Below are 12,382 nucleotides of genomic sequence, written 5' to 3'. Positions count from 1 at the left end.
GGCTCACAGACAAAGTGCAGCCCCATCTCCAGGCCACTCAAGAGCAGATGCGCAGCCCACGGCTCCCGGGCCAGGGGTCATTGCCACTTATTCATTGAAGTCATCGCTGAATTGTGTCCAGGGGGCACCAGGCGCCCAGAGCAAGCAAAGTTGCCAGCGGCCCATCTGGTCCCTCCCGGACAGCTGGGTGCATGATGACCTCACTGGCGGCCAAGGAGGAAGCAGGAAGCAGCGTTTTGTGTGCCAAGAACATTCTAGTGGCAGCATTCTGACCTGGCATCAGCGAGTCTCCCGTTTCAGTTTGAAGATATGCAGGCACCGAATCAGAGGCGGGGAGGAGAGTAGTGGCCGTGCGGTCTGGCGGGCTCAGCACGGGCGGGCTGTGCTCCCAGGTGCCAGCCCTCTCGGCTCCATCCTGCCCTTGGGAGGGTCTCACGGTGGTTCTCGGGGTTTGGGGCAGACATAGGGCCTCCTTGAGGGCCGTGGCCAGTTGGGGCTGGCTCCAGTGGCTACAGGGGGTGTGGCCATGGTCTGGACAAAGCTCCTGCCCTCAGATGCGTCCCGTCCCAGAGTCCTGCTCCCAGGCCCCCGTGGGCAGGGCTGGAGCCCACCAAGCAGGCAGAGGGGGCACATGCCTCCTCGGGAAGGTTCTTCCCCTCCGAGATCCGGGGGCGTCTCTGTGAGAGGGGCGCAGCCTCCCCACGGACTGAGTTGGACAGGACCTGGTGATCCCAGTTCATTTCTGGTCTCTGCACTCCAGGCCGAGGCACCTACTGAGGGAACGGTCAGTTCTGGTGGGTCCAGCCAATGGTCCTCTGGCCTGGCACCCACCCTCCACTCCCAAGCCGAGGACAGGGGCCCGCTTCCTTCCTGGGCACCAGGAGGGACCTTGAAATGCCAGTTGGTGTTTGGGGACATGCTGGAAAATTCCAGAAGGGTGTCGACAACAGTGGCCAGTGTGCAGGTCTGCATCAGGCTCACGAGTCCCAAAGCAGGGCCCAGATACTGGGACCCCCACTTCCTCTCCTCCAAGGTAAGCCGCGGCTTCTTGCTGCCAAAAGACCCCACACAAGGCCCACAGGGCTACCACACACACCCCTACACTGCTGCACCTGCACTCCAGGCCTGGACACCGGGCACCGCTGGAGTGAGGACACAGATCTCCAGTGGGGGACGCGGGCTGGAATGGGCACGGGGGTCTGAACGGGGCACAGCTGGAACGGGCAGTTGCTGGGAGGAAACCGGACAGAGGTCCGGCAGGAAGCAGTCCAGCCCAGCCTCTGCCCTCCCCAGCTCCGGGACTGTGGGTGGGCGCTGCGCGCAGACCCTCAGGCCACCTCCTGAAGAAATGGGTGTCAGGGGACCCTGTCCTCCCCCCCACCAGAGCTCCCCGCTCTCTCGGCACCCCCAGTGGGGCCGGCTCCAGGCCCAGTCCGGAGGTCGCCTGGGCAGCACTGCCGCCTGCTGGCCACTCCCTGTCTGGCAGCCTTGAGGGCACTGCTCACCTCTGGGCAGGCTGACAGAGCCAGGCCCCCCGCACTGGCCGCTGAACGGGCCTGAGAAGCCCATGGAGGAGGTGGCCAGCCGGCCGGATCTTGGCAGCTTCTTTCTAGAACATCCCAGAGGGTCTGAGGCAGGCTGGTCTTGGGGCAAAGGCCCACCTGGGGTGTGGGGAGGCTCCCGGTCCTGCCTGGTCCTCGGGGCTCTGGCCTGGGCTAAGAGGTCCCCCAGACAGAGATTTGCCCCTAACACAGCCCCAGAAACTCCTAGATGGAATCGCGCCCCCACACACACCCGGGATCTGAGGACAGGGAGAGCCCCCACGGGCCGTTCCTGAGCCTCCCACACAGCCCCCGACACCGTGCAGCTCCCAGGCGTGGCCTGAGCCCACAGCACTGGGGCACAGAGACCTCCCGTGGGCCCTGAGGAGGGGAGAGGCGGGCGCCGGCCAGGCCAGGAGCCGAGTGCAAGTCCCGGGCCCCGTGGCCTCACGTCACCGCCACTGCTTCTGCAAGAGCTGGTGAGCGGCTCAGCTCAGAGGACGCTTAGGCCCCTGCCGTGAGCCAGGAGACAGTGTGGAGGGCGTGTCCCGTCACGACAGCACACAGGTCCTTTCCCTGAGTGTGCACCTCAGCGGTGTGTGGTGGCTGGCGGTGACCTGTTCCACCCCTTGAACGTGGGCCTGGAATGATGATGACGAAGGGGGGGTGGCTGAGGTGTGGGGTGAGGAGTGACGGGCTGTGTCTGATGTGAGTGTCCGGGTGACCGCCTCTCCCAGCACCCGCCCGCAGAGCACGAGGAGACTGAGGCAGCATGTGGCGAGGGGCCCTCCCCAGGAGACGGGCTTCCCAGCCACAGGATAGGACAGGCTGGGCTTTTCCCACCCACGGGGTCTCCCCAGATCAGGGGCTGCTCCTGAGAGCCAGACCCCCTTCCCACGGCCCTGCTCTGCCCTGCGCTGCATACGGAGAAGCACCCGGAGGGGAGACGCATCTGGGCAGGGGGAGACCCCTGGGGCAAAACCCCAGCACTGACGCCACAGCACCCCCCAGGAAGTAGTGAGGAGGACCTAGTCCTGAGCAGGGACCCCAGCACTGAGGCGAGGCTCAACTCAGCGTCCCCGCACGGTCCCCAAGTGCCCTGGCCCAGCAGTCAGTGGTGGCCAATACAACCAGCAGGTGGGTCGTCGACAGGGAAGGCAGCCGGGTGGGACACTGGCCCTGGGATGGATACGCCCAGTCTCCTGACCACGACTCCTCCCCTCCCAGGGAATAGGGAGGGTCCAGGAAACGGGGTAGGGGGCCCCAAGACCAGGGTCCACGGGTGTCCAGGGTGCAGCAGTGCCCCATCTTAGCCAGAAGGGGGCGCTATTGCATCACCTGCTCCTTGGACCTTGAGTGCCTCCAAGGCTGGTATCTTGGGGAACCGCCACGCCCGGCCACCCCCAGCCACCCCGGACAGATCAGCCCCTACACACTTCATCCATGGGAGGAGAGATGTCAGAGTGAGCTTGCACGCACCCTCATCCGGGACCACCCTGGTCACCCGAGGCTCCGTCTCTCCATCACTTACTGGGCTCCTCCTCCTTGGGCACAGAGAAAGGGGCAGGAAGAGAACTCTGGGGGCACGAGAGAGACACCAGTGGACAGCCCAGGCCAGCTGCAGACCACAAGCTTGCGAGCAGCACAGAGGAAGGAGAAACTGCTGAGGGGGTGTGGAAGCCAAGGAGGAGTCCCTGGAGGAGGTGGCTTCTGCTGAGAGTGTTAAATCACCACAGTTTTCATGGCAAAAAAAGCAAGGAAAGGGGCTGGAGCGATAGCACAGTGGGTAGGGCATTTGCCTTGCACGCGGCCGACCTGGGTTCGATCCCTGGCATCCCATATGGTCCCCTAAGCACCACCAGGAGGAATTCCTGAGTGCAGAGCCAGGAATAACCCCTGAGCATCACTGGGTGTGATCCAAAAAGCAAAAAAAAAAAAAAAAAAAAAAGCAAGGAAAGGTTTTGCCTATGGGTGGGTCTGCAGGTGCAAAGTGGGTCTCCAGGGGCCATGGGCCCAAGTGGCCAGAAGGCAATGAGTGTTTCATGTGGGCGGGGGGGGGGGGGGGAGAGGGGTTGCCGGACCGCACGTTTATCCTGCAGGGGCAGCATCTCTGGTGGTGGGGCAGGCGGGGGAGAGGAAGGACCAAGACAGCTGGGGGCTGCCCACTGCAGAGACCCGCAGGTGAGGTGCACGTGGACAGCATGAGGGGGCAGTGGGGGGGGTTTCCGGCCCCGGGAGAGGAAGGGGGAAGCCCCGGAGGCGGTCGCGGAGCTGGGCTGCCAGTGGCTCTCTCCCTCCCCCTCCCTCCACACACGCAGCCCAGACCCCAACGGGGAGAAGGACACAGCAACACAGCGCCCAGCTGCAGCCGCTGCCTCCCCTTTAAGGCTGCCTGGTTACCGTCTGCAGAGGAAAAGTCCAGCCGCCTCCCCTTTAATTCCCTGCACGGTGATAGGAGAATCAGGGCTGAGACCTGTGGGAGCCGGAGGGGCCCCCCACCCCGCACTGGGCACTGGCAGCCCCTGGCGAGGAGGAGGGTCTGTGCCCACTGGCTCCCAGATCCCAGAGCCAGGGTGAGTGGAGGCAGAGGCGGGTCTGGGGCTTCCTGGGAGCCTGCGTGCTGGGTGGGGAGGGGGTGCTGTCTGCCCGCCACCTCCGCAGACCTCGGGGGCTTGCACCGCCCTGTTGCACCCCGGCCAGCGGCCAGTGGGGCCAGGGGGCTGGTTCCCACTCTTGCGCTGCCCGCGGGTGGGAGGGGCTTGGAGTCCCTGAAACGCCCCTCCCTTGCAGGTCCCGCTGCCCACCAGCCCAGCCAGGGCTGCGTGACTGGCACGGCCGAGCCAGGCCCCGGGCAGAGCTGCGGGCGGCCTGGCTGGGCAGCAGGAGGCCAGCAGCCCCCTATGGACGGCCATGAGGGTGGAGCCTGAGGAGGCACCCGGGGGCCAGGAAGACTCCCACGCAGGTAAGAGGGTCTCCTGGAGCCGCCCACAGGTGGGCGCAGGCACAGGTGCCCAGCGCGGCCCTGCGTGTCTCCGCTGGCACGGCTGGGGCTGCCAAGGAGGTCCTGCCTCGCGGGGCCCTGCTGGGGCACAGGTGACCCCCGGGGGCTGGGGCCACTGGACAGACCCGCGACCTTGCCCTCAGCTGCACAGGGCGTTCCTTCCTGCAGGCAGACTCCCACCCACCCTGGGCCCCGGGACCACCTCCCAGCATGGGGATGAGACTCTGGGGCCCCCTCCCAGCACAGGGACGTCCAACAGGTCAGCAGCAGGGACGCGACCGCCGTGAGCAGGGACGCGGCGTCTTAGCACCAGTAACGTCAGTGCCGCCAGGACCGTGGTGCCCTGAGCTGCTGTGCCCGGCAGCACCCCTGAGGAGCCGGCATCCACGTCTGCCTCCCATTCAGCATCAGGAGCGAGGCGGGCGGAGCTGAGCCTTGAATGAGCCACTGAGTGGGTGGGGGTGGGGCCCGTGGCACCTGGTCTCCCCAGGCTGCAGTGGGCGGCAGGACGGCCTCGGAGCCTGTGACTCACAGCACCAGGCCCTGGGGTGGGGGGGACTGCAGCAGCCCACAGGCACCAGGAAGGCTCCTCCGTGGTCCTGGGCCTGGAGCGCCTGCTGGCCGCCTGGGCGGGGGCTGGAGCAGCCCTGCGGGTGGGCGGGCCGGGGCGCCCGGCGGAGAGACCCTGTGGGCAGTGACAGGCTGCCGTGAGGCCTCCCACCCCCCACGCAGCTGCCTGGAGCTGAGGGCTGGTCCAGCCCCATGCCCTGGGCCTGGGGGGAGCAGGCTGGTGGCGAGTCTGCCCCTGCGTCCTGGGCTGGGTCCCCAGCGGGCGCTCGGCACACACGGGCCTCTGCAGGAGATGGGGGCTCAACTTCCCTGTGCGGCTCCCCCAGACCATGCCTTGACCTCTGCCCTGGCCACGGGCCTCCCCTCCCACCCTGGCCTCCGTGGGGGTCCCTGAGAGATCGCAGGAGGCAGCCCTGGCCGGGAGCCTCGGGCTTGGCCACACCTGCCTCCCCCGCGTCCAGACTTGGCACCCGCTTTCAACCTGGTCCTGCTCTCCTGTCCCCCAGCAGAGCCCCCAGAATGGCCAGCCCAGGAGGCCCCCGTGTGGCAGGAGGACAGGGAGGGGGACAGCGCGTCCTGGAAGAAGCAGACAGCCAACATCCGCAAGACCTTCACCTTCATGGAGGTGCTGGGCTCGTGAGTGAAGGGGGCGCCTCATGGGCCGGGGCGGGGGCCTGCGAGGGCCGAAGTGGAGGGCCGCCCCGGCCCCCCCTCGGCCCAGAAGGCCTGGCATTCCCCAGCGCCCTGTCCCCACAGAGGGGCCTTCTCGGAGGTCTTCCTGGTGAGGCAGCGGGTGACTGGGAAGCTCTTCGCCCTGAAATGCATCAAGAAGTCCCCGGCCTTCCGTGACAGCAACCTGGAGAATGAGATCGCGGTGCTGAGGAGGTGCGGGGCCCCGTCCCCGCGTCCCTGGCAGGGGCCACGCCCAGCTCAGCTCCCCAGCGGTGCTGAGGGGCTGGAACGCCAGCCTCCACGATCTGGTCCCCCTGGGAGTCCCTGGGGCTTGGGACTCGGGCAGCCCTGCAGGAGGGCAGAAGCCTGCCAGAGCTCAGCCCCCATGCCCCACCCCTCCGTGGGTCCAGAGGGGGGAGGCGCATCAACTTCGATGCAGTCCAGGGAGTTGGGGGTCGTGGGGGACAGTGCCCAGTGCTGCCAGCTGCCCTCGGGAGGGGCAGGACGGCAGGAAGAAGTTTCTGTCTGTGGAGAAACCACGGCTCTCCACGGTGAATCTGGGGCGGGACACCTTAAGGAACCTTCCCAGGCCTCCAGCACAGCACCTTCTCAAGGGGGTGTGCTCTGTGTGCCTCGTGGGGTCCCTATGTGCTCAGTGTGCTGCGGGGGTCCCTGTGCATCCCAGCTCTGTGCTCTGGGGGTCTCCGAGAACATCAGCTCTGTGTGCCGTCTGGATGTGTCTGTGTACCCCAGCTCTGTGTTTCGGGGGTCCCTGTGTGCTTACCCCTGTGTACCCCAGCCCTGTGGGGCACGTGTGCTGTGAGTCCCTGCCCGTGCTTCCCCAGGATCAAGCACGAGAACATCGTGACGCTGGAGGACATCTACGAGAGCTCCACACACTACTACCTGGTCATGCAGCTGTGAGTGTCCCTGGGGGCCCCCAGGCCCACCCAGTGTCCCGGGCGAGTGTCCAGCAGCGTGTGCCCACAGGGTCTCGGGCGGGGAGCTCTTCGACCGCATCCTGGAGCGCGGCGTGTACACGGAGCACGATGCCAGCCTGGTGATCCGCCAGGTGCTGTCTGCCGTCCAGTACCTGCACGAGAATGGCATCGTCCACCGGGACCTGAAGGCAAGTGGGGCTGGCGGGGCCCCGCACGCGGTCTCGATGTCTCCGGGCCCACCGCCAGGCAGCAGCTTCTCACGAGCTCCCGGCTCAGCACATAGACAGGCGCCCCCACTCCAGGGCTGGCCAGCAGGGGAGGCATCAGCATTCGGCGGGGAGGGCCAGAGAGGCAGGGAGGGGGCTGGCGGTCACCCCAGGGACCTCTCCCACAGCCCGAGAACCTGCTGTACCTCACCCCCGAGGAGAACTCCAGGATCATGATCACGGACTTCGGCCTGTCCAAGATGGAGCAGAGCGGGGTCATGTCCACCGCATGTGGCACCCCCGGCTACGTGGGTGAGCGGCTCCGGGGTGGATGCGGTGGGTCCACCTGCACCTGGGCCATAGGGTCTGTCTGCCCTGACTCTCCCCAGCACCCAGGTCGGCCAAGGGAGGCAGGCAGATGCGGCTTCACCAGCCTCCTTCTCCCCCAACTCTGCCTCTAGCAGCTGGGTGGAGAAGTGGGGTGCAGCGCCCTAACTGGGGGAGACGGTCTCCCTCAGGAGGAAGCCCCCAGCTAGGCATTTCAGCCATGACCTTGGTCCCCGGAACTCCACTGGGCACCTGCGAGCCGCGACCAGGCCCCCCTGGGGAAGTGCAGGCCGTGGTCTCCTGGTGTGGGGCCCCCGGCCCTCCACACCCTTGCACGACTCTGCTCCCTGCAGCCCCGGAAGTGCTGGCCCAGAAGCCCTACAGCAAAGCAGTGGACTGCTGGTCCATCGGAGTCATCACCTACATCCTGTGAGTGCTCCAGGCCCTCCTGCCGAGTGCCCGTGCGTGAGCACCAAGAGCAAGCACATCCTCCCCGTGCACACGCTGACCCATGCTGTCCCCACACGCCACCTGTGGCCGCCACGGGCCCACACTCACCCGCACTCGAGCACGTGCATTTGGACAGACTCGCTCACGCCCCACTCCCACACCCCGTGCACAGCTCCCTCGGCGGGGGCAGAGTGTGGGGTAGCTCCGGGGGCCGGGGTGCAGCCCCTGTGGGCAGAGCCCCAGAGGGGAGGCAGAGCTGGTACATACGGCACCGCCGGCCCCCGGAAACAAGGCCAAGGCAAAGGGAAGGTGCAAGGCGGCTCTGAGCCAGGCGGGCAGCCAGAGGGGCTCGTGGTAGAAGGAAGGGCGACACCCGCACGTGGCTTGGCCCGCCTGCCCGAGTGTTGCTGCAGGTGCCACAGCAGAGCCTGCACCCCTCAAGGTTCCAGGGCCCCCTCCCAGGGCCCCCCATGGCCTCTCGGCCACAGGTGCCCGCGAGCCACAGCAGCGCCAGGGAGGCAGCCGGGGTGGGGGCGGCATGCCTACATCCACAGGGCCAGTCGTGGAAGCAGGGAGCACCCAGCCCACATGGCCAGTACTGGCGTCCCCGCAGGCTGTGTGGGTACCCCCCTTTCTACGAGGAAACGGAATCCAAGCTCTTTGAGAAGATCAAGGAGGGGTACTACGAGTTCGAGTCGCCTTTCTGGGATGATATTTCTGAGTCAGGCAAGTTGGGCCTGGGGAACCCAGAGCACAGGGGGTAACCGTGGGGGAGGGCTCAGCTGGGCAGTGCTCACCCAGCGTCCCTGGCGGGGCAGGCCCAGCACCATTCCCTGCCCTGACTGACATCCAGCAGACCCAGCAAGTGAAGGAGGCAGTGAGGCCCGGGGCAGCCTGCAGAGGGACAGGGGACAGGCTGGACGGCCGCTGGCGGCTCCCCTCCCGGGCAGGCTTCCGTAGGAGGCTGGGCCACACTGCTCCCCGGCTCCTGACGTCTCCGTGAGACTCTGAGTTGTGGTTTCGAGGGTTTCTCTGCTGCTCCTGCAGCTAAGGACTTCATCTGCCACCTTCTGGAGAAGGACCCGGAGGAGCGGTACACGTGTGACAAGGCCCTGCGGCACCCCTGGTACGCAGGCATTGGACAGGACCGGTCCCTAGCCCCCTGCACATGCCGGGCTCCAAGTCCATGACCCCCACTCCCATCTCTGTGGCCCTGTGGCCTCCAGTTCCTCTGGACTGACCCACGGTCCAGCTGCCACCCCAGGCGTCCAGTCCTGTCCTCTCCAACAGAGGCTGGTTGGGTGGTCCCTGCCCTTGGCCTGTCCCAATTGGGCCAGACACGTTCCACACCCGCAGGGCCCTGGCTCCAACTTGGGGGGGGGAGCCAGGCTCCAGGGCTGTGCCTGTGCCCCAGACCCCCCTCTTTCCCCAGAACTCCCACTGTCTCACTGCGTGGGTGGGGCACCCTTGGCGTGTCTTTGAGTCCTGTGCACCGAGCAGGCCCTACACCCACAGAGTTCAGAGAACGCAGAGGGGGTGCGTGGGCTTTGCATGTGGGAAGGCTTCCTTCCAGGTGGTGGCAAAGTCTTGAGCTGAGGACAAGGGCCCCAGTGGCCCTGGACCTGAGGGCCTGTGTCCCTGAAAGCGTTAGGCTCTTCTGCTCTGTCCACTTCAGGGGAATGACCAGAGGGTGGGACCAGCCACACCCGCTCTAGCCCGACTCCTGGCCACTCTCGGGTGTCACCACAGTGGAGCCCGGGTGCTGCCAAGTCCTGATAACCACCTGCCCAGTACCCAGCACCACTGTCCCTTGTCCCCGCAGGATTGACGGAAACACAGCCCTGCTCAGGGACATCTACCCCTCCGTCAGCCTCCAGATCCAGAAGAACTTTGCCAAGAGCAAGTGGAGGGTAGGTAGGAGAGGGCGGGGCCTAGGGATGTGGGAGGCGTGGTCAGGGCGCTGGTGGGCGGGGCGTGGTGGTGGAGGCGGGGACGAGGTGGGCGGAAACTTGGAACCAGGCCTGGGGTGGGCGGGGCCTCGCGGAGGGGCGGGTTGGTGGGCGGAGCCTCGAGGCGGGGTGGGTGGGGCCTCGAGAGGGGCGGGGCTGCGTGGGTGGGGCTTCGCGGGGCGGGGCCTCGCGGAGGGGGCGGGGCTGGGTGGGCGGGGCCTCGCGGGGGCCGGCAGAGACTCGCGAAGGGCGGGCTGGTGAGCGGGGCCTTGTGACGAGGGTTGGTGGGCGGGGCCTCGCGAGTGGGCGTGGTCTGCGGGCGGGGCCGCGGGGCGGGGTTGTGGGCGGGGCCACGCTGGGGCGGGGCTGGCGGGCTGGGCCTCGCGGGGGCGGGGCCGCAGGCGGAGGGTCCCGGCCTGAGCCGAGCCGCTGCCCCCCAGCAAGCCTTCAACGCGGCGGCCGTGGTGCACCACATGCGGAAGCTGCAGCGGACCCTGCACAGCCCGGGGCTCCCCGCGCCGGACGCGCGGCCCCCCGCCCTCCCCGCGCCGGACGCGCGACCCCCCGCCCTCCCCGCGCCGGGCCGCGGCTCCCCCGAGATCTCCGTCACGCGGGCGCCGTCCCCGGCCCGCGGCAGCGCCGCCCGCCCCGGCCCGGCCCCGGCCCCGGCCCCGGCCTCGGCCCCGGCCCGGACGCGCTGCCCGCGCCGGGGCCGCCCGCGCGGCCGCTCGCTGGGCCGCCTGGTCAGCGGCGCGCTCCGCGTGGGCAGCAGCCTGGTGCCCGCGCGGCAGGCGCCCCCCGGCGCGGCGCCCCCCGGCTGCTGCGCCAGCTGCCTGGGCCTGGGCGGCAAAGGCCCCTCGGCCGGCTCGGAGCCCGCGCTCCTGCGGGGGACCAAGAGACAGTAGGTGGCGGGGCCGCCGGGAGTGGGTGGGGGGTGGGGGTCGGGCTGGCCACTGCGCGGATCTGGGGGCGGTGGGCACCCTCCGGCCGCGCGCAGAGGCCCGTTGGCGGGCCGTGGGCTGGGGGAGTCTGCGAGCGCCCCAGGACGGGGGGTGGGGGGAGGCAGGAGCTGCCCGGGAGGCCTCCCCCAGGTCCCCACGGCTGTGTCCACTGCAGGAACTTCAAGCCTGAGGTCACCGCGCCTGTGAAGACCGGTGCCCACTACAGGGTGGGACCTGCGGGGGTATGTGTGGTCATGTGACGCAGTGACTCTCAAGCCCTGGCGAGGGGGCCAGGACCGGGCTGCCCAGACCCTCCTCTGCAGGCCACCAGCCACTTCTCCGTTCTCGCAGGAGGGTGTGGGGGGCTCCTCGGGCCAAAGGCGCACAGCGCCCCGGCCCGCAGCCCGCCACTCTGCGCCCTTGCCCTGCCCAGGCCACTGCCACCAGGTCAGTGTCTCTGGCTGTGAGGAGCTCACAGGCTAACCCGGTGTGCCCCTGGTGTTGGCAAAGCCATACGGAGCCAGCGCTGCCCAGGCCCGCCCCGTCCTGCCACCCGCCTCATGCCCGGCATCCTTGGGCACTGCCCGCAGACCCCGCCCCAACCCAGGTCAGCTCCTGGCACTGTGGGACCCTCCACCCCCCTCTCCCACCCAGCAGCACCTCCTGCCAAGAAGACACCCCAGCTCCTGACCACCCCCATCCCGCTGGGTGAGACCCTCCGCCTCCAGCAGTCAGTGTTGCAGTCAATAAAGTGGACTTATTTTCTCTACGAGGGACCTGGCTGTGGTTGAGGCCCCGGGCTCGCATGCAGGAGGTCCTGGGGCCGTCTGGAGCCTCGATGGCTCCATGTGCCCTCAGCAGCACTGTGGGTCGCAGGCGCGAGCACAGCCCATGCCCCAGTCCCTGGGCCTGACCCTCTCAGCTCTGGGACAGCCAGGCCGCCCGCAGCGCAAGGAATGGGAGAGCAGCGTCCAGGAGGCAGTGCAGGACGTGAGGTCACGGGGAAGAAGGGGCAGCGCAGCAGACTGTGCCCTTCCTCCGTCCTACATGTGCTCACTCCTGCAGATCCATGCACGCAGGAACACATGCCTGTGAGGCACAAAGATGTGTGTGTGCACACAGAGATGCGTGCACATATATGCATGCGGACACACGTAAAGGCTCCGATTCATCTGTGTGCCTGCAGATGCATGTGCACAGATGCAAGCATAGCCACGTGCACACATGTCCGCATACACACACGTGTGGGCACAGGCTCATGTGTGTACAGACGTGTGTGCACAGACCCATGAACACATGAATGTGCAGCTGCACAGAAGTGTCTGCACACGTGCGCAGATGGTGGACACATGCATGTCCATGGCCCACAGACAGTGCATGTGAGTGGACTGGACATGTGCACACATGTGTGTGTACACAAACGTGCAACCACACACACTCACACACGTAGGCACACGTGCACACAGACCTGCCAGACCCTGGTGCTCTTTCCTTGTCTTCTGACTCCTCCAGGCTGGAGCTGATCCCTCCCGCCCACCGTCACGATGTCCCTGCAGAGCCAGACCCCGGAGTCTGCCTTGTTAGGATGTGGTGGCCGCTCAGGCCTGCCCTGGGTCCTGCCTGACTCTCCAGCCTCCCAGGACGGAGGGAGGGTGGCACATGGTCACCAGGCAGTGGGCAGAGCAGGGGCGGCCCTAGGCCGCTGCTGGCCTCTCAGTGGGAAGCAGACTCAGTCGCAAAGGGCCGCTTGTGGACAGACAGCAGATGCGCTTTATTGGGCTTTT

At 67.5% G+C, this 12,382-nt stretch overlaps 1 protein-coding gene across 1 annotated transcript; it reads left to right on the top strand.

The window, feature by feature from the left end:
• The first annotated feature begins 4,388 nt into the window (after window positions 1-4,388).
• CAMK1G (calcium/calmodulin dependent protein kinase IG) lies at window positions 4,389-10,872 on the top strand. The gene is made up of 12 exons (XM_056125479.1): window positions 4,389-4,503; window positions 5,619-5,748; window positions 5,869-5,997; window positions 6,630-6,704; window positions 6,775-6,913; window positions 7,120-7,243; window positions 7,612-7,687; window positions 8,322-8,434; window positions 8,756-8,834; window positions 9,531-9,618; window positions 10,098-10,558; window positions 10,774-10,872. Exons 1-12 carry the CDS (start codon window positions 4,452-4,454, stop codon window positions 10,856-10,858), a joined length of 1,551 nt encoding a protein of 516 aa, XP_055981454.1. The 5' UTR covers window positions 4,389-4,451; the 3' UTR covers window positions 10,859-10,872.
• Window positions 10,873-12,382: the final 1,510 nt, after the last annotated feature.

Source organism: Sorex fumeus, unplaced genomic scaffold (genome assembly GCF_029834395.1).
Source record: "Sorex fumeus unplaced genomic scaffold, SorFum_2.1 ptg000006l, whole genome shotgun sequence".
Lineage (NCBI taxonomy): Eukaryota > Metazoa > Chordata > Mammalia > Eulipotyphla > Soricidae > Sorex > Sorex fumeus.
The sequence above is the reverse complement of the archived record's forward strand: the minus strand, read 5'-3'. Positions and strand labels throughout refer to the sequence as shown.

Excerpts from the sequence above, each read along its gene's own strand:
- CAMK1G (XM_056125479.1), top strand. The coding sequence starts at position 4,452 with ATGAGGGTGGAGCCTGAGGAGGCACCCGGGGGCCAGGAAGACTCCCAC. Across the intron at positions 7,244-7,611 it reads TGGCACCCCCGGCTACGTGG|CCCCGGAAGTGCTGGCCCAG; the intron begins GTGAGCGGCTCC and ends TGCTCCCTGCAG. Across the intron at positions 10,559-10,773 it reads CTGCGGGGGACCAAGAGACA|GAACTTCAAGCCTGAGGTCA; the intron begins GTAGGTGGCGGG and ends TGTCCACTGCAG.